This window comes from Cnephaeus nilssonii (genome assembly GCF_951640355.1).
Source record: "Cnephaeus nilssonii genome assembly, chromosome: 9".
Taxonomy (NCBI): Eukaryota; Metazoa; Chordata; class Mammalia; order Chiroptera; family Vespertilionidae; genus Cnephaeus; species Cnephaeus nilssonii.
In genome coordinates, this window is record NC_137080.1 from 65820161 (window position 1) to 65842186 (window position 22026).

The following is a 22026-nucleotide window of genomic DNA, read 5'->3' on the forward strand; positions in this document are numbered from 1 at the left end:
CTGATAAAACAGCCTCCTGGTAACCCCTCAAAAATATGTTATAAAGTGAAACTCTTATTGCCTATCTATTTCTCTGCATAAGTAGGATGGATGTAAGATGGTAGAAGAATTCTTAAGCTATAAAAAGTAGTCAAAAAACATTCAGCAGGAGCAATGCACTATATCAAAAAAGATGACATTTTTAGCAATGACAGCAAATTTAACCACCAAGAAAACCTCAATATAACTCTGAAACTTTAAAATTCACAAGTCAAAGGCCAAATACAAGCTGATGAGACTACAAAATGTACCTCACCATCAGTCTACTAAATCATAAAATGTAATTTTCTCTTGAAGAAGAGCTAATGATAAGATTTGCTTATGTATTTCATAGAAAACTCTGAATAAAAATCAGTAATGCTGAAGCAAAACATATGGAATGAATTTGGGAAAAATTCTAAAAATGCTGATATAGCAATTGCTATAGGAATAGGATTCAAATTGTTGCTTTTAATGTCTGCCTACACCAAAAAAAAAAAAAAGAAAGAAAGAAAAAGCCACCCACATATCGTGAGGGTTTGACCGTATCAAGACAGCTCCAACAGCAAGGGGATATCACCCAAAATCAAGTCCTCCTAAAGTGTGCTTATTTCCCACCTGTCCGCTGACGGGCATGAGATACAGGATAGAGGCAATCTTCTGGGTTACATCTTCCACTAGGTCCTGGGGGTCCCTGGGGACCTGGGGCACCTGGTGAGCCTGGCAAACCCGGAGCTAATGAAATAAAAGACCCCGTCAGAATGCAGATCACGTATGGCTCTTTCTTCCTCACTCCCACCGACATTATTCAACCTCTCCTATAGCAACACCTAAGGGCATAGGGGAAAAGGCATGGCCCCTTGTTTTAGAAGCTTGCTTGTGTTGTGCAGATAAATACCACTATTACCTGAAGTCCCGGGGAGACCTGGACTCCCTGGAAGCCCAATTCCAGGTTCCCCTCTTTCTCCTTTCTGTCCTCGGTAGCCTAAGGGAGAGATATATGAAAAGAGAGACACAAAAGTAAGAGAATTCTATGGCAGCACAGTACAAATAAAAGCCACGTTTCTAGTCTAGGATATTTTTGTAATTTGTTCACTTAACACAGAGCTAATATATTACTTTAGCTGTCTGTTTTGCATTAACTACATATCAAACTTACATACCGGATTAGATGCAATAGGCAATGAGGATCTTAGAAATATGCAACTACTATAAAAAGTACTAGTCAAATGTTTGATAATGAGACTTTGGGTACTGAAAATGATACCTAAGTAACTCAAATCCATCATTCCAATCTTCCGTCAAATAGCTATGACAAGGTGTGTGAGCGTCTTCAATAGGAATTCTGACTGGAGGGTAGGTTCAGGCTAAATATAAATATACTGAGTTCTGCTTACTACAAGGACAAAATAATTTGACAGGAAGAAACTGGACCTTAGTCTAAGAATTAAAGGGAATGAAAGGAACAAAAACTCATCATTTTAATAAATGACAGTAAGAGTGTGAATATATGCAAATTCACCCATCTCGGAGTCAGGAGAGGACAAAATTGGGATGTGTATCAAATGACTGTCTATAGCAACATGATATCCTTTCTAGTAAAGTTACAACAGCAACCTCCTGTTTAATATTTCGTAACTCCATAGAGGAGGAACTTCAGCAGTTCCAGAACACAAGAGAAGACTGAGGGAGACTTCTAAACTCACTTCATCAATTTAAGCTACTTTAACCAAAATAAATTAGGCCTAGGATCTCTGTACATTTTAAGACAAAATCACTCTTGTTACTGAATATGCTTATTGTTACCTCAGGTAGAAAGGTACAGAGCAGTTTGTGCCTCTTATCCCTGCTTTAAGAAAGCATAAAACATTTTAATCTGGGTTTTATGTAATGTCTTCATCCATGTAAGACATTGAAGAAAAGGTTCTGTGGCTATAAGTTTCACAGTGATGGTAAATGGAGTTTTAATTTCCAGCTTTCTCAGACTTAAACCATGGCTCCTGGTCCTGACGGAACAGAGCGGTCATGCAGAATCATGTGGACACACAGCAAGGCTAATAGGTAGGGGAGTATCTCAGTAGGAAACACTAGGTCCTAACTTAGCTGTGCCTGTCCATAAAGGTGTGTTATTACAGCTGAACATGATAGGAGGAGAACATTTAATGTTCTTTATGAACAGTATATAGGACAGATTATTTCCCATTATTGCTCAGAATTAGACATCAGTTTGGGAGCAACAGTCTTGACTTGACCATACAGTGTATACATTATTATCCAAATAACATTAGCAATGTAATCACCACATCATTATTTCTTGGTTTCGGAAGGTATGACCTGACCATAAATGTGAAAATATTCAAAAAAAGGATTACATTCAGGATATATATATATAGAAATGTACCCAATGGGAATCTTCACACATTTATATCTGAAAACTATGTTATAGACACTCAATAGAATCCTAGATCCTAGAGAGAGCAGTGGCTTGAACATGTGGCCCAGTACCCTAAATTGATACATATTCAACTTTAAAATATTCTCAGGATTTCTTGTATATAAGTGACTTTCATTTAACACATGTAAACAACAAGAAACGATGTTTGTACTTGGGGTCATTTCGAAAGCACCCTTTCAAATGCATTATTTAAACTTGCCTGCAGTAAAATAACATCTCATGCCTGAGGTATATTTAATAATCCAACATAGGTTTTACTGTTACAGAAAGATTGTAAAGTTGACCCTCAAGCTATCTCAGTAGGTTCTTAAGATCATAGGCTAAAAAAATGAGGAAGAAAAAAATATGACTAAATATATACAAACTTTAAAAAATATATATTTTATTGATTGTAGAGAGGAAGGGAGAGGGAGAGAGAGATAGAAACATCAATGATGAGAGAGAATCATTGATTGGCTGCCTCCTGCACACTCCCTACTGGGGATTGAACCCGAAACCCAGGCATGTGCCCTTGGCCAGAATCTAACCTGGGACCTTTCAGTCCGCAGGCTGATGCTTTATCCATTGAGCCAAACCAGTTTGGGCAAGATATACAAACTCTTGATTAACAAGAGAATTAACAAGATTGCAACACAATTCCAAATGATGAATATATCTGTTAAAATCTATATATCTAAATTTAGTTCTCAGATTTTAACTAAGGCAAAAATACATTATTCCACATGAATTTAAGTGAACATGGTATCACAAAACAAGAATTAATAATTTGTATATTTGTATAAGAGGGTGACATATACTCTTCTCCTATCAAATGTACTAACTTATTTGTACAAATCACTCAGTTCTTTGGTTAATAACAACCTACTATTAATAGACAAAGCTGTTGAATTGTACAAGGTCCCAAAATCATCACGGATGAAGGCTGCCATAAAGTTACAGGGTCTTATTTTATAATTGCTTCACAACAAAATTTCCGATTAGAATACTAATAAAGTCAATAACAGCTTTCTTACTTTCTAGAATTAAGCTTTTCACCCACTTAGGGTAGGTCTCCCTGAAATTTGGAAAAGACTAAAAGGCGGGTTTATTTGCAAATGCACATGTATTTTCGTGGCCTGGAAGTATGCAGGGTGACCGTCTGACATCACTGTAGCTTATGTAAGAAAACAGAAATCCAACAACAGCAGTGTCCTAATCTAAAGCACCTAGAGCAGTGGTCGGCAAACTGCGGCTCGCGAGCCGCGGTTTGCCGTTCTGTTGACTAATGAGTTTGCTGACCACTGTCATATACTCCCCTTTACCTCTTTGCACACAATATGCCACAATTGCCTAATCCTCACAGCTTCCAACTACACGGTAACATTTAGTCTAGCAGTGGTCGGCAAACTCATTAGTCAACAGCTGCAAACCGCGGCTCGCGAGCTGCAGTTTGCCGACCACTGACCTAGAGGTATTAAGTGAAGAAGTCAGGGTGCTGCTGTAGTTTTTTAGGTGGTAGGCTTCATTTATTGCCGGTAGGGAGAATTCCATCTTAATGCCAGGGATATTCTTCCAAAGTTATAAATCTGTGCATCTATACGCCTACTGGGCAAATGAGACCAGTAGAGGAGTATTACTGGCATTTCCTCACGTGGGGGCCTGCCTCAAGCTTCTTAAGCTGCTCGGCCTCCCTGGTTTCTTCTCCTAATGGACCACAGCGCCCTCTGTCATTTTGACACGCACATGCCTCCCATTACTTAAGCTCCCTACTGCTGACAAATCTTAAAGGTCAAATCTATATCCGTCACATGAACTACTCTATGGGCCACTGGCTTACAAATAACAGCAAGTTTCCTTCCTTATAAACCAATAACAGGTAAACTTTGAAAGTTTAAAAGTAAGAAAAATCATTCCCAACAGTGTCTTTTCAAAACCGCTGGAGGTTATGTGAAATGGCTGGACCTGTTTTCTCCTGACCCCACATCCACACGGTGCGGGGCACAGTGGGGTTGTTTCTCCTGAACGGACAGGGCTTTCAACTGTGGCATCTGTTCGTCCCGGTTTTCACAGAGGTGGAGAAATAAGTGTTTTGGAAAAAGTTGAAATAAAGTTCTTTCTCTTAAACTCGTTCAAGAGGTAAGGTCTGTTAGGAAAATGCGCCTCTCTTGCTTACACAGGAGAAGTCAGCTGGGTGGAGGCTTCTTTGATCCTAACGTGGCACAATCTCGCTCATCCCAGGCAGGACAAATGAGGAGGCCCCGTGCTGCAGACTGAGGTGGGAACACACACAAGGAAGGTGCTCTCCGTGGGCATCGGGAAGGCAAGAATCAGAAACCCACGGGGTGGTTAAAATATAAGACTGTTTGGAAATCCTTCTGAATTTAAAGAAGATGCCAACAATCACCCACTTTGAGAATTTAGAAAAAACGTAAATGAGGTGGCCCCACTCGAATCAGAATGATTCACTATTTTCACTGAGAGTTCAGGGGGCTCCATTAGGGTCCCCAATTTTCATGATCACAACCTCAGCAGGAGCAGTACCTTCCTTTTCCAAGTTAGATCATGTGCTTCTAATACTCTCGTATGGATTTTCTCCTTGCTTTTTACACATTTTCTGCTTTTCAAAATAATCACAGGAAACTAATGAGACAGACCCCTTAAAATTTGTGTCCTTCCCTACACATCTATAATAATAAAAGCATAATATGCTAGTTAGACCATATGTCCTTCCAGATGAAGCCAGGGCTGTGAGGGAAGTCAGAGTCTCGAGTGCCAGAGGGAAGCCAATGCCAGCAGCTGGGAGAAGGAAGGTCTACTCTTACACAAATTTCCTGCATCGGGCCTCTAGTAGTAATATAATAAGGGACTCATTCTATAGTGCATATTTCAAACCAAATCACTTTATTTCGAATGAAAATGGATTTCTTTTCTGAAAAACACTGAAAAGCTAATTCTTTTAGAAATTTCAGAAAAACCACCATCAAACAGAATTCATGAGTGGGCAGACACACTGCTGCTCAGCGCCCACATTTCCTTCCCCTCTCTGGGCTGCGTCCTCACTTCAACCTGGTCTCAGACTCAGCCAGGCCGTGTGGTAAGAGGACGAATTCAGCCAGCGGCACCTGAGGTTTACATGGTCACTAGGGTAGCAGTTTTACATGCATTTTTTCCTTTCCTTTTTGAGAAAACTTTTACATTGAGTGGAGCAAAGCTTTGAAGTTACATGTATAAGTTTGTCTTCTGAGCACTTCATTCTATTTATCTACCAGAGAGTAGCACTTCAATTCCTTGTGAACTCCTGGGGAGGCATCAAAAACCAAGCGGTAGCCCCTTGGTTTTCTTTTTCCAGTCAGGTTTCTCTGTGGCTTTATTTTTTTAAATTTACTTATTTATTTATTTTTGGTTAATCCTCACCCGAGGCTATTTTTCCATTGATTTTTAGGGAGAGTGGAAGAGAGAGAGAAAGACGAGAGAAACATCGATGTGAGAGAAACACATTGATTGGCTGCCTCCTGCATGGGTCCGGGTTGGGGAGGAACCTGCAACTAAGGTATGTGCCCTTGACCCGAATCGAACCCAGGATGCTTTAGTCCGCAGGCTGATGCTCTATCCACTGAGCCAAACTGGCTAGAGCTTCTCTGTGGCTTTAGAGAGAATTATCAGCATAGCTTGATGATAGGCAAATATTCCTTTAAAAATGAATCCCATAGTTTGCAAGTTTCATTTTTCTGCTGCATTTCTGGCATTTAACAAATACTGCAAAGGAGATACCAGGGAAACCCTGCGGAGTCACCAAGCTGAATTATACTCAAGACATGTCTGTTGTCAGAAACCCTCAGATGAGACCAAAGTTTTATCAACTTCACTAAACCTTGGTTTTAAAAAAATTGAAAATCATTTGGCCAAGTCTTTCAAATTCAAGAACTGCATCCAAAATGTCTACCAGGAGTGTGGAAGCAGGCTGTAAGATCTCCTCAGCAGAACTGCAGGTAGAACTCATAGAAATCACATCACGAAAGGGAAGGGAAGTCACGTGGGGAATGGAAGTCTGGTTTCCAAAAGCTTCCCTGACACTGTGGACTTCGCCTTGCCTTTGAGATCCTTCCAGATGGGCCTTCCCTACACGGGAAGGGAGCCTGGGGACAGGTGCTGTGTGGACAGGTGACTCCAGTTCCAGAACGGTTCTCCTCGATGTCCTGACTTTCCACTGTCCTTGTCCTCTTTGACCGCCACTGTTCGAGGCATCTGTCCAAGGCTTTTCTCCTACAAGTGTTAACAGTCCATACTCTTCAGGTCTTTTGAGGCATCACGCATCTTCAGATGGGCTTTCAAGCTCCTCATTCCAGTCTCATAAACTCTAACTTCAGAACAGACCCAACTAGCGAAAGATAATAATTAACCACCCTCTACACAACAGTGTACACACAGAAGGCTGCACCTGATTCTACACTTTTCCTCCAACTATCTGCCAAACCTCTCTATTATCTAAGGGAAAGATAGAATGTACTCCAGAAATTACAGTGATTTTACTATTGTTTTACACTGTGCTCATGAGGCCAGAAGCCTTGTCACTCTGGATTGTTACTTTGGACCCTAACAAATCCTGCAGTTGGGGACAGTTCTTGCTCTTTTTGTTGAGAGAGGGCATGTCAATCACCTTGGGGCACTTCCTACAGAAAATGAGGCTTGATGTTACAGAAGAGCAGTAGGAAGGAAAGTGAACTAGTGGACGAAAAGTAATTCTCTGCATACTATCCCTAGGTAATTCTGTTGTGAGCTTTCTCTTTTCAGCTAAACAAACTTTTTGATTATTTAACAAGGAGAGCTCTTGAGCTCCTCCATGGAAACACAGGCCATATAGTTTCCCTGGTCTTATATTTCATGGTACATACCCATTGGATTTATTGTTTTCTTGTCGGAGTTGTGAATCTTCTAAACCAGGGCCTATGTGGCCCTTAGCCTGATCGCTAACCTAATTCTAGAAAATGGCCTTCCTATATCAATCTGGTTGAGCTACATCCAAAATCTGGTCTGTCAATTTTTTTTGCCAATTTAAGAAAAGTCTTGCTTTAAAATTTTTAGAAACCCTATGAGAAATTTTTTAAAATTCAAAGTTACCACCCACAAGTTCTATTAGAGGGAGAAGGATTCTAAATTTTCTCAAAAAATATTCTGGCCCCAAATCACTACTTACAGTAGCTTCTTTTCCCTCAGTTTCTTTAAGATAATAAGATAATGATTCTTGTTGTCTACATACATCAACAGGGTGGCAAAAACAACTCTGAGATTCCCAGATAATAATGATATATAAGCACCTGTTATTGCTGTTATTATCACAACAAATATTATTATTAACATACACTCGGATTAGCAGGTAATTATCAGTCAGTTTTAAATTTGAAGAAGTAATAGTTAAAAATCTATTTCTAGTATGTCAAATATTAACAAGATATCCTAAATGAAATCATTTTATATATACATATATATTGAATATATATATTGCCTAACTGTGATTAGCATGTTATAAATACTGAGCGTTAAAGAACTGGTAAACAAATATTATACCCGAGGACTTACCTTGGGGTCCAGGGTCTCCCGGTGGCCCAGGTAATCCATCCTTTCCTGGTGGCCCAGGCCTCCCATGAGCTTGAGCAGCCAACATTGCTGCTGGGAGCTTGAGTTGGGAGAGGAACACAGCCATCCTCTCTGCATTTATGAAAGGAAAAATAATATATCATGCTATAAGAATACTTTTAGGTAAAAAAATGCCAAATATTTTTTACATGAAAGTCAATGAAAAAAAAAAAGATTTGGCTTTCAATTTAAGCACATCTAATTTACCAAATGGTCTGATTGCTGAGAGAGGTTTTTGATTGGTCAAATAAAATGGATTGCACAAAGTTGTTTGAATATAGATGAGGACCAGTTGTGCTGATCACAGGATCTGAGAGTGTTTGGTGCTTCAGAGATATAGCCGATCTAGTGGACAAAACAATTATCTAGACTCTAACTAACCTCTGGTAATGACTTGTGGAGAGAATTTAGGTTCATATTAAAAATGGTTTTAAATAAATTTAAGCTACTTTCCAACAATCTTGTGAATGTTCAGTGATTTAAAATAGGTTTACAAATTCTTTGACATGCCCTTCCAAATAGAATCAGGTGAAGTCTAATTCCTCCATTCTCCAGTGTGGCCTGGAACTTACTTTTCATTTCTAGTAAATAACAAAAAGCAGAACTGACAGCGTGTAACAAGGGAGACTAAGTCACCTGAGGCACTGAAGACACTCAAGATGTTCTGTGGAGAGACCCACATGGGGATGAACTGAAGCCACCTGCCAGCAGCCATGTAAGTACACCTGAAAGTGGGTCTTCCAGCCCATCAAGCTTTTGGCTGACTTCCACTCTGCCTCACATCCTGACGGACTTCGTTGTAGACAGAACCACACAACTAAGCAACCTTTCAAGTCTCTGACCCACAGAAAATGTGAGATAATAAAATTTTTTAAGCCACTGAAGTTTTGAGTTGTTTTCTTTTTAAAAAATCCTCATCAGAGGATATGTTTTATTGATTTTAGAGAGAGAAAGAGAGACATCAATGTGAGAGAGAAACATTTATTAGCTGCCTCTTGTATGTGCCCCAACCAGGGATCAAACCTGCAACCTAGGTATGTGTCCTGACTGGGATTCGAACCCGCAGCCTTTCAGTGTACTGGACGATGTTCCAACCAACTGAGGCAAACCAGCCAGGGCTTGAGTCATTTTCTTATGCAGCAATAGATAACACATGCAGTATTTGAAACTTTATATCCTTGAATGAAACTGCATTAATAACAGATAAAACACATTTGTAATTAATATATAGTTATAATTTTGCAAATCTATACATTGAATGTAATTATATCTTTATTATATTAAATTATAAGCTGGGTGTTTTATAAACAAATATGAAAGTCAATGATTATAGCTTGAAACTTTGCAAACTATTTGTTGTTTTGAATTTAAAAGATATATGTATTAATAAATATATGTGCATTTCAGTATAATTTTTCTTAATTTAAGACATATCTCATTGAATACCTTCAATGTCTAAATGCAAGTATTCACAGTACTAATTTTTCCTCTCTCATGTATGAATTAAGTTTACAAGTAATTTGCTTGGGGTGGTTTTTAATATTCTCAGTAAAACAGAAAATTTTAGAATAATTGCTTTTAGCTGTAAATTATCTAGCTTTAAGATATGCTCAGAAATAGCCATTTAGTATAAGGTAATTACTTCTTCAGAACCCTAGTCTAATGCTCTATTATTTAAAATAGCATGTTTCTGAGCCTCTAAATAAATTGTAAAGACCTGTATTTTTTATTGCCTTTCCTCTGTTTTCAGCGATTTTTCATCAATGAAACTGTTTTTGGCTATGCTTTCTAATGAGGCAAGAAATTGAAGAGTTCAGACAGGAGCTTGCATGAGCCAAACTCACATATTCCATCTGCCAAGGCAAACCCTCAGCAATCACTCTAACAAACAAGACCGATGGTTTGCCTTCCTTGGAGAATAAGCTCAGTACTGCAATGCAGACATTAACAATAAAGTAATGAGAAATTACCTATACGAAGAAGGGATATTCAGATGTCATCTAGCCCACGTTTATCTTCTATTTCACAGATAGAATTTGTAAATATTTTCAAAGAGAGAAATTCATCTTTTTCTCCTAACGCTCATTCAAATGTTTAACTTGCCCATTTTCTTGGTACAGCTTCAACTTATTTTCTTTAGCTACTCCATAATGGAAACAGAGGGTAGCTAATGAGTATTTCTCCAAGGAAATCAGTCACATCCTTAAAACTATTGTTACCTCTTAGCCTTCAGGTTAAACAACTTTTACTCGTAAGCTTGGTAATCTGTTTTGTAAATCACTTTTTGGCTCCCCTACCCCAGGGCTTCTCCATACATCGCTTAAATGTGGAAACCAAAACTAGATGCAGTTCTCTCCTAAGGGGCAAACATATCAGCAGAGTAATTTCCTCTCACATTGTAGTAATTATTTCCTGATTTCATTTTAACTGCAAATTCAACAGCATTGTTTGATGAATTCATATTCATTTCGTGGTTCATCATCACCCAAAGGTTGTTCCTGCCGCACGTAACTCTGGCCCAGTCCTTTGCCACCTTTATAAACATGTTGCTTTGACATGTTATTGTGGGTAAAGATGGTGGACTGAACACATGCATCTGTTTTAACTCTTCCATGAGTCCCTGAAAAACAAGTAAGATACTTTTAAAGGCATAAAACCACAGGAACAGAGAGACCATGAAAGGAGAGTGTATAACAAAATGTTGGAAGCTGAGAACCAGGAAGATGGGAATTGGCAGTGCATCTGGAAATGGAGGTAACGGATGGAACTTATTTTAAGGAGAATTGGTTCAAAGCCTGTTTAAGAAATAGTCAGAAATCTCTGTCTCTGCTCTACACAGCTGGGCTTGCCCCTGCCCACGCCTAGCAGAAGACTGAAGGTTTATTATCTGAAAAGGCTAAACAGACTGTCTCTGCACTGGGGGCCACAGACTCCACTGGGACGTGGGCGTTCCTTCTGAAAGCAAGGAGAATAAATGAGCATTTACAGGTTCTGTGCTAAAGCCCCAGCTCAGTTCTCTGACTTTGCTCCCCAAATGCTGGCAGCTGGGAGGAAATGGAAGTGTTTTCATCGGGGGGATCTGATCATATTAAGAGGAGAGACTTAAAGACACTGAAATCTGAGGATCCCTCAATGAAAAAGCCCAGCTAGACTGCCTTAAAGTGAAGCTCATGCTGCCATGGTGTATCAGTGGTTGAGTGTTGACCTATGAACCAAGAGTTTACCAGGTTCAATTCCAATCAGGGCACACGACTGGTTTGCAGGCTCTATGCCCAGTGGGGGGCCTGCAGGAAACAGCAGAGAGATGTCTCTCTCCCTCATTGATGTTTCTATCTCTTTCTTTCTTCCTCTCTCAAATCAATAAAAACATATTTAAAATAATAAAATGAAGCTCACGATGGGCAAGCCTCACCATTCACTCACAACTCTCACTTTGTTAGAACCTAATTCTTATGCAGGAGCGGACAGCCATGGAAATCCTGGAAATCCTGAGGAAATCCTATAAACTGAATGACAGATCCAAACAAAGACACAGAAAGAAATTGGATGAAATAGAGATTATACTATGGAAAATATTTTTAACTCTAACTGTTTTAACATGTAAAAGTTACTCTTTGCTTTTACGGAGAAAGCTTTCTTGAAAAGGAGAACCGTGACCTTGGAGCTCTATGATTTGTGAAAATGGAGTTTTTCTTTTTTCTTTTTGTAAGTAGTGTTCAGAAGCCATGGGAAAGAGACTTCTAAATGGAAAAGTAAATGGACTGAATTGGGATAATCTTGAGACAAGTGAACTAAAGTGCTAAATAACTAAATTCTGGGTTTCAGGAACAATTTTGTTTGGGAGAAGCGAGTTTTGTGGGACTGGTGCCGACAGAGGTAGAAGGAGAGGGGGTATCACAGGTGGAGTCTCAGCGTCAAGATGTCTCAGGAAAGAATCTCCTTGTGGGCCATTTGAGAATACTGTCTTGAGGCTGAGACATCTGGGGCTTGTGAAGGAGCTGGACTCAGCCAGGCTGGAGAGGCCGGGGGAGGTGGTGGGAGAGATGTGGTGAAGCCAGAGGAGAGCTGGGGAGACTGCACCCTGCAGGTTCCAGTGGGCAGGGGGGACCCTGAGAGAGGAAGAAGGGGTTGAAATGCAGAGGGGGAGCTGGAGGACTGAGAGGAGGAGTTGTCAAGCAAGTGCAAGCCAGGCGAGGCTGCCGCAAGACAGCCAAGAGCGCTCAAATCCCCCTGGCCTCCTCCGCAGGAGGCTGACAGCCTCTCATGGGAGTAACCACAGAATGTCTGGGAGTGGGCAACCCGGGAGCCTCTCCCAGGAAGAAGGAGCCACGTCTCTTCTGCTCAAGGTGCAGGGCAGGCCACTGGGGGCCAGGTCTTCATCCAGCGCCCACAGGACTTGAAAATGAATATCTTGCAGATCACAATGCAAAACAGTTCCTGGTAGTGCTTGGTTATGTTTTCTGACATTCTTAACCAGCTTTTAAGAAAGTGAGACTAATGACTGCTGAAGTATTTAATGTACATTTTCATCTAAAGTCTTTTACAAAATTGAAGTTCAACATTAAAGCTGCTTGAGATGAAAAATAAAATAGAGGTGAGCAAAGGGTGGGAGGAGATGGGGGATGTCTGTAACAGTGTTAACAATAAAAAAAATTTTTTTTCAGTGATCTCTTTACATCATCTATTCAGTGTGGTTTGTTTGAGTCCACAACTCCATGCCAAACAATAAAACATTAAGACCCATCATCTCATAAATGGAACCCACTATATTTACCATAATATATAGATATCCTGCAATGTTGAGACCTTTTTTTTTACATTGAATCTAGAAAGTATTATCAACCACCACTGCTATTTTAATAAAATACTCGTGGGCCCACCAGCCCTCATAAGGAAAAAAAAAAGATAATTGACATGAGAACTCATGGAAATTGAGAATTCAAGGAGAATTTTAGACTGCAATCCAAAAGCATGTATTTGCTGGATCTCCCTCTTCTACTAAAGATGTGGTGCTGAGATGCTAGGTGCCCTGTGGCTGGGGCGGCTTCATGGACAGGCTACCTGTGAGTCACACAAGGCCCCGTGCTCAGAAGGCCCTGTGCTTGCTATTAACATTCTGCTGCTGCTGTCGTGTAGTTCTTAATGAAATTTGAACAAGGGCACTTGGAGGTTTCATTGTGCACTGCATCGGGCACATGCCTCTATGTTATTCAGTGTCTGTCCTCCGGAGAGCCTCTGTGTCTTTTCTTTGTGAGGCAGTGATGCTTAGGAGATGATTGTTGAGGTGGAATGTCTGAATTGCAAAATTTGGAGCCTAATCCGTAATGCTTAATTCAAAAGTCAATAAAGGAAAATAAAAGGGGATTTTCAAATGTGGGGGCAACATTAAAATTAGAAAGAGAAAACTGGTAGCTTAAAAAAGAAAGAATAGACAGTTATATCAATAGACTATCATGTAAAGCACTGTCCAGATACTTAGTAGAGATCAAGGTAAACTGAGATCAACAGCACGAATTCATGAAAATATTTTTTTCCCTATTTTGTCACTGAAGTGGCTAAAAGTCCCCGTGTTCCTCTGCTCTGTGTCCAGTGTTCATGTGAAATAAGATAATGTGCACTCAAGCACTGAGATTTTGGTCTCTGATGCTAATTACTGCTTAAAATAATCAGAGCTTCTTGGAGAGTAGCTAACTCCATGTTTGCAGTAGAAATGTTAATAGATGAACTTGGGGCGTTTTGTAACCTTATTCCTTGTAAATTTAACAATCTATTTTTAGCTTAGCAAGGGCAGGGCATTCAGAAAAAGAAGCAGAAACTATGAGAGCCAACGTAGTAGATTTATGTTCTGACAAATAACTCCCGCTTTATTAAGTTCACAGTTGAGGGGAGTGATTTTGATTTTAGCAAATCACCTGACAAAATCATGTGATATCCTGTGGATAAAAAAATGCAGAGTAGATTTTAGGACAACTACATGGATTCAGCACTCACAAAAACAAAAGACTAACAGATGGCGTACAAATGGGCAGGAGGAATGCAATGGCATTTAGAAAGGCCTAATCCTTGACTCTTTTTTTAAATTTAAAATGTCTATCAATAATTAGAATGATGACACACTATCCCCCTCCCCCCCCCCCCCCCAAGAAGCATAGCCATGACATTCCTTTCCCTTCTCTTTCCCCCACAGGAACCTATTACCTTAACCTCTACAAGACCCATAAGAATTGCAACCAGGGGAACAATGGGCAGTGGCAGCTTGTCCCAGGCAACCCCCTGAACTGGTCTGCAAGGTCCTCTTTTCTCTGACTTCCCAGTGAGCCACAGCAGCCAAGCCTAGGCTCTCCTGTTGCTTTTTCTATGCCTTTCTTTATTTCACCACCCTAAGTGTCAAAGTTCTGGCTGCCATCAATGAATTCTTGCTTGTTTTTCTAAAAAAAAAATTAGAATGATGAGATGTTTATAAAATTTAGAGTTAACACAAAGTTATGAAGGTCGGCCAACCTGCCTTATGAGACATCATTCCAAAAGGTATCTTCAGGTTGGAACAATGTGTGAACACGAATCACTTGCAATTTAATAAGAAGTAACATAAAATAGCACACCTAGATTTTAAATGTGGAAAAGAGTGCATAATGAGAAATAGCTAATTTTAAAAACTTTGTATAAGAAAGATCCAAAGTTGCTAGTTAATTAAAAACTCAATATGAATCAACAATGTGATATGGATGCTTATCAAAAAATGCTGTCTTAGGCTGTGTTATTGAAGTGTCTGTATCAGGGGTCAGAAAACTTTCTCTGCGAAAGTAAATATTTAAGGCTTTGCAGGCTATCCTGTCCCTGTCACAACTACTCAATTCTGCTGCCCTAGCATGAAAGCAGCCAGAGAAAATGCATAAAGGAATGAGTGTGATTGTGTTTCAATAAAACTTTATTTATGGACACAAATTTGAATTTTAGGTCATTTTCACTAGTCATGAAATATTCTTTTGATTTAAAAAAAAACATTAAAAAATGTACTCCCCTGCATTTCCCCTCCAAAGTAAAACCCATTCTCATTTGGGCCGCACTAAAACAGGAGGTAGGTGGATTTGGCTGGTGGGCCATAGTTTGCTGCCCAGGACAAAAGACACTGCCCTGTTCAAATACTCCTGGGTGAATGAAGGACATGTAAAGATTAAGTATTTCTAAAGGGCAATGATCATGGAGGAGCTGGGCACACTCCACTGAAGAGAAAACTAAGGAGGATATTGAAAAATACATGGGCCCTGGCTGGGTAGTTCAGTTTGATTCGAGCATCGTCTGGATACACCAAGGTTGTCAGGGCACATACAAGAAGCAACCAATGAATGCAAAAATTAGTGCAACAACAATGTTTCTCTCTTTCTCTCTGAAATCAATAAATAAAAAAGAAAAAGGAAAAATACCCGAAGGGTGGTCACACTTGAACAGAGAAAGATATTTTACCTGCGTTGTTGCAGCAGACCAAGAATGATGATGGGAAGTTATGGTGAGGCAACTTTAACTTAGCATAAGGAAAAATTTTCCATCAAATACTAGTAGAGCTTCCCATCACAAAGTGGGTTGCCTCTTAAACTTGTTTAATGACCATCTTTTGAGAATGTTGCTGCAGGGATTTTCCACAGTGGATGAGGATTGGTAAAGGATTCAGAAATGTTTATTAAGCAAATCTAACCTTCAAAAATCCTTTGTACCTCTTGATTAATATACTTCTTTATTTCTTCAAATGAAACTGCATCAGCCTAAAGAAGAAGAAGAAAAAAAGGTCTGTTAAAATAGAGCACAGCAGAAATGAAGAGAGAATAGAAATATTGAGTTGGCATGCATACTTGAAGCTTCTGTAGAGATACATTTATCAGGCAAAATGCTTTTGGCCACTGACTATATTAAGCAATACATTTCTTTTGTTTTGATCAAATGCTAGAAAGAAGTTGAAGTGCATAATTGCTTTAAAAGCTGTGGGCTGAAATCATAACCAGTGATGTGAACATATTTCCTATTGAATGGAGAGACATGGTTTCATATAATCAGGAAAGACATTTCATATTACTTCATTTTCTGAAGTTACAGAATTTGAGCAGTGTTATCATGATGTTAAATATCCCAGGCACAACTAAACTTCTAACCAATCACTGGACACTAGTACAGTTATTAACTCACTGATATTATGTATTTTCAAAGGAAGACAACCTGGAAAAGAATTCTAAGTATTCCAGATTATTTTTTAAATGTTTTGTGCATGGGATAAAGCTTGCTAAGTTTTTCCCATTTCATGGTAAAGTTTATTCTGTAATTTATACTTTGCAGGCCTATTTCTATTAAGTAGTTTTCTTTTTTAAGAGAAAATGCAAGTAGGTAAATGATGTCAGTTGAGTTTTTAACTTCTTCACAAATAAATTTACATGACTTTGACAAAGAATCTATCAATATAATAGTAATGTTTTACTATAGACCTGATAGTTCAAAAGGGAGCTATCATTTTTTCATGATGGATAGGATTTCAATGTATTTTATTACTCTTCTTTGTATTTGGTGATTACTATCCAGGGGTATAAAATTAAAGACAATGTGATGAGCTCAGATGAAGATTGCTGTTAGGACTCAGTAGTTCCAAGAATGCCCTACTTCAACATTTTATTTTCACTGCAGATGGGACAAATAAATTTGAATTAATGCATCAAATACCAATTATTGACATAGCACCAAGAAGCCATTCTACAGGTTTTATTCAAGTAGAGCTCAGGGGAAGTGGGTAAAAATAAAGAAGTATGAAAATTATGGGAATGCTCAATTTGGCCCTGTCTGGTAATGACATCTGAGGACAGCATGTCCTTAACTCCCTGACCTCACTCCCAAACTCTCCTTTCTTCCTGACATGGACATTTTCACATGAAGTTCCTCTGTGGAATGGCACCCACCATGCTTCTGAGGATTTAATAAAGACATGGGCTTTTTAAACTAAACACTCTTGGCCCCAATGGTCTTCACTTCAGAGCACTACTCCGAGCAGATCTGCTGTTCTGATATTCATCAAAGTGAAGTTTTAATATGAAACATACATAGTATGTATTTTCTGTGTAGTGGAAGGAGGCATTATAGATAGTACTTAAAAGGAAAGCTTTGGAGTCAGTCGAACCTGGGTTTGATCCACTAAATAACTGTGACCTTGGACAAGTTGACTCCCAGTTTTTGCTTTTGTTAAGTCGGATGGAAAGGACAGCCATCCTCCCAGGTTCATTGTGAGGATGCAGGGAGGTCACGTGTCAGAAGTGCTTCGCAGAGGATCTGGTACATAACTTGAAAGTAATGACAGCAATTGTACCCTCGCAGAGACCACTTTAGGCTCATTTCATTTATTTTGAAAGAACTATGTTGCTTTCATGGGAAAAGGGATATGTGGTCAGTACCAGCCAGGAGTCTGGAGCTCTCAGTACCACTTACCGGAGTGCCGGGGATGCCTGGAATGCCAGGAAGGCCTTGGTGCCCCGGGGATCCCACAGAGCCCTTGTTTCCAGGTGGCCCCACAGGACCTATGTCTCCCTTTATGCCTGGAAGGCCTGGCTTTCCCTGTTCACCTTGTGGGCCTCGGTCTCCGGGAATTCCCTGATCACCCTGTTAAGGAAAAAATTAATTATAAAGAATGATCTCTTCTACAACAGCAACAGCTGTCGTTCAGACAAAGGATCGGGATGGACACTGGCACTCCCTAGCTGTGGGACCTCGGGTGAGTGAATTAAATTATCTGTGTCCAACTTCCTCTTCCGAAAAGTGAGGGTATTAATAGTGTCCACTAAGCAGGGTGATCCTGAGAAATGAATGAGTGCTTAGAACCGTGGTCGGCAAACGGCGGCTCGCGAGCCACATGTGGCTCTTTGGCCCCTTGAGTGTGGCTCTTCCACAAAATATCACGGCCTGGGCAAGTCTATTTTGAAGAAGTGGTGTTAGAAGAAGTTTAAGTTTAAAAAATTTGGCCCTCAAAAGAAATTTCAATCGTACTGTTGATATTTGGATCTGTTGACTAATGAGTTTGCCGACCACTGGCTTAGAACAATGCCTGGCATGCTGAAAGCACTCAGTGAACGGTAATGACAATGTCAGGTGTACTGTTTCCAGTCTAGAATAATGACAGTTTCGAAAGTCAGTAGCAGCTGTCACTTTAGGCCTGGGTCTCCTTTGCAATAATAAAGGATGATTACCAAGAGGATTTCATCACTGAAATTTTTCACTCAGAAAAACTTTAAGACACTCAAAATACCTCCTAAATCACATGCTTTTTTCCCCTGCTTGCTATTGTATGTTTGGCCTTTATTAGATTCTGTGGGTTGATTTCTATACAGGTGTTTTGTGTGTGTGCGCGCACGTACACGAGAGAGAGAGAGAGAGAGAGAGAGAGAGAGAGAGAGAGAGAGAGAGAGAGAGAGAGAGAGAGGGAGAGAGGAAGACAGATAGATTATGGCAGGTGTTTCAGTTATAGATATTTCAAATATTCACTTCCACTACTCCATGAGGTAATGACCAAACCAAATATGATGAAATGATGCACTGAGGCTGCCTATATTTCACTGTATTAATATTTTATTTGTTGTGGCTCCACTGCAAAAGTCCAAAGTCTATTTCTCTTTATTAAAAAACTAGAGGCCCAGTGCATGAATTCGTGCATGGGTGGGGTTCCTCAGCCTGGCCCCTTGGCCTGGCCAGCGATCGGGTCCGGTCAGGGGGAGAGACCTCAAGAGGTTGGCTGGCTGTGGGAGGTTGGCTGTGGGAGCACAATGACCACAAGGGGGCAGCTCCTGTGTTGAGTGTCTGACCCCTGGTGGTCAGTGTGTGTCATATCGACCAGTTGGGTCAACCGGTTGTTTGGCTGCTTAGGCTTTTATATATATATATATATATATATAGATGATGAAAACAAATGAACAATTACAGAGACCCATTTGATCCTGGCATAAAGAGGTGTAGAAAGAAGCCATGTAGATCAAGCATGTCAAACTTGCGGCCCGTGGTCCACATGTGGCCCACAACAAATATTTTTGCGGCCCAGCCAATATAACGGTATTTAAGAAACGTTTTAATAAAAATATCGTAACTTAATTTTTACGATATCCTGCTTTACATAATTATTACTAATGAACTACAATGTTTGCTAATGACTGATTACTATAATCGTGTTGCATTAATTTCCCTTACACGCCTTACACACAGGTGCACCATTTCTTTCCACTAATACTAGCAGCGAGTATTTTAGCAGCTGACTGCCACCTCATTAGTCTTGGACTGACTTGTTTGGTGTGTGCAACTGGAAATAATTCGCTTTCGAAGAACAAGAAAAATAGGTTTATTTGCATTACGCTCATTAATTTGTGCAGTTATTCAGTGTCTGGTAAGTTAATGTTCAAGAAAAAATATTAATTTTTATGAAAATGTTCTATTATTTTATGTTAATGATTACTTATTTATTTCAGCCCTTTGTATTCAGTATTGTCTCTATTAAAATAAACCTATGTTTCTATGAAAATTGAAGCTTTTGTTTTTTTATGGCCCACTTAAACTTAAATATTGTTTATTTGTCCTGTGTTAGCTTTTGAGTTTGACATGCTTGATGTAGATGGACCTAATTTCAGTGGTACTGTCTTATAAAAATGTATTTGTGCCCGACTGGCATGGCTCAGTGGGTGTCAACCTATGAACCAGGAGGTCATGGTTCAATTCCCAGTCAGGGCACATGCCCGGGTTGCGGGATTGGTCCCTAGTGTGGGGCGTGTGGGAGGCAGACCATTGGTGATTCTCTTTCATCATTGATGTTTCAATCTCTCTTTCTCTCCCCCTTCCTCTTTAAAATGAATAAAAATATTTTTAAAAAAGAAAAAAAAAAGTATCTGCATGCAAGTATATCAACCCAGACCACATTTGGAGAAATATCTGAGACTATTAACATAAAAAAATAAATAAAAGAAATACTAGCACACTTTGATGAATACCCTGATCATGTGCAAAATAAATACAATCTTTAACGTCTTAAAATTATTTTATATTCTAGGGCAGTGGTCGGCAAACTCATTAGTCAACAGAACCAAATATCAACAATACAATGATTAAAATTTCTTTTGAGAGCCGAAAACCGACTTCTGCGCATGGGCCACAAAGTTTCAATCGCACTGTATGTGCGCACCCACACGTGGTATTTTGTGGAAGAGCCACACTCAAGGGGCCAAAGAGCCGCAGTTTGCCGACCACTGTTCTAGGGACAAAGATGCTCATTATAGTGATGTTTATAATATGAAAACTGGGAGAAACCTAAATACCCCCAAAAGGGGGACTGGGTAAGTGAAATAAGGTGTATCCAAACAGTGGAATAACGTGTAGCCACTAACAGGTAGCTGCAGCTCTATATTTACTGACATGGAAAGGCAGTCATTATATATTATTAGGCAAAAAAAGACATTTACAAAAAAATTATGAGTTCACTTTTGAAAAAAAGTATATATTCTTTTGTATTGATTCATTAAGTATATGTATATGTTATGAATAAGAGTGAGAGAAATGGAAATTGGGCCAAAATATCAATAGTGCTTGTCTGTAGTGGGGTAAGGTAGACTTTTTTACTATATTCATGTTATTTCCTCTATTTTCATATTTCCTTCAGTTATTATGAATTATCTGTGGAATAATAAGTAAAAGCTTTTATTCTACAAATCCTCCTATGTCTGAGATAGGAGGATGATAAAGCTTTCCAAACCAATAAGATTTAGCTGTTTAGAAAAGCCAGCCATGCAGGTGTATCTGCCACGTGGCCTGCTTTTGGGTCTTCAATGGTCCTGCTTTACGTCTAGCAAGATCTAGGATCACATACGCTCTACCCTTTTCATGCTGAGAGATTTGTAGGAGGTCTACATACATAATTGGGAAGTCAAATGATGGGACAGGTGTAGCAGACAGACTTAATAATCAAAATAGTAATATACATACACGTTCTCCTTTGGGGCCTCTGTCTCCAGGCTTACCCACGATGCCCTGGAAAACAGATGTCAGCATGAAAAGTCACTGCATGTCAAGATTTCCCTCCAGTCCAATCCTCCAGGTATTCTGCTGCCAGATATTCTGTGGTTGTGCATCAGAACACTTATTTTAAAGTAGAGGTCTGGTGCACGAAATTCATGCACTCAGGGGCGGGGGGGGTCCCTCAGCCCGGATTGCAAGAAGGTGCAGGCCAGGCCGAGGGACCCCACGGGTACACGATCGGGGCCGGGGAGGGATGTGGGAAGTTGGCCAGCCAGAGAGAGACCGTGGGAGGGCTCCAGGGTGTATCCAGTCCGTCTTGCTCAGTCCGATTGGCTGGACCCCAGCAGCAAGCTAACCTACCAGTCAGAGCATCTGCCCCTTGGTGGTTAGTGCACATCACAGCGACTGGTCGACTGATCGACTGTCTGCCTCCTGGTGGTCAGTGCACGTCATAGTGAGTGGTTGAGTGGCCTTAGCATATCATTAACATATTATGCTTTGATTGGTTGAATGGATGACCGGCCGACTGGACACTTAGCATATTAGGCTTTTATTATATAGGATGGTATTTTCCATACCTGAGCACCTGGTAATCCATCTTTTCCATTTATTCCCTGTAAAGACAAAAAAATGATTAATATTTCTAATTCTGCACTGACAGACATGGTTAAATACAACAAAAGGATAGAGACCGAAGGACTTCATCATATTCCTGCAGAGATTTTGGTGATGCAGTATGGTGAAATGGAAAACAAAATCAAAAGAACCAGATAGCTCCAAATTTAAATTCTGACTCTGCCACTGAAAAGTTCCATTTACTTTAGGCCAGTGGTCAGCAAACTCATTAGTCAGCAGAGCCAAATATCAACAGTACAACAATTGAAATTTCTTTTGAGAGCCAAATTTCTTAAACTTAAACTTCT

General features: G+C 39.8%; 1 protein-coding gene across 1 annotated transcript in view; it reads right to left on the bottom strand.

Annotated features, from left to right (window-relative positions):
- Positions 1 to 456: 456 nt before the first annotated feature.
- COL19A1 (collagen type XIX alpha 1 chain) overlaps positions 457 to 22026 on the bottom strand; it is a 316298-nt gene continuing 294728 nt past the window's right edge. The window contains 7 exon segments of the mRNA XM_079780963.1: positions 457 to 753; positions 926 to 1003; positions 8030 to 8158; positions 15780 to 15846; positions 17546 to 17716; positions 21071 to 21115; positions 21682 to 21717. Of these exon segments, the coding sequence (XP_079637089.1) occupies positions 626 to 753; positions 926 to 1003; positions 8030 to 8158; positions 15780 to 15846; positions 17546 to 17716; positions 21071 to 21115; positions 21682 to 21717 (654 nt within the window). The 3' untranslated portion in view covers positions 457 to 625.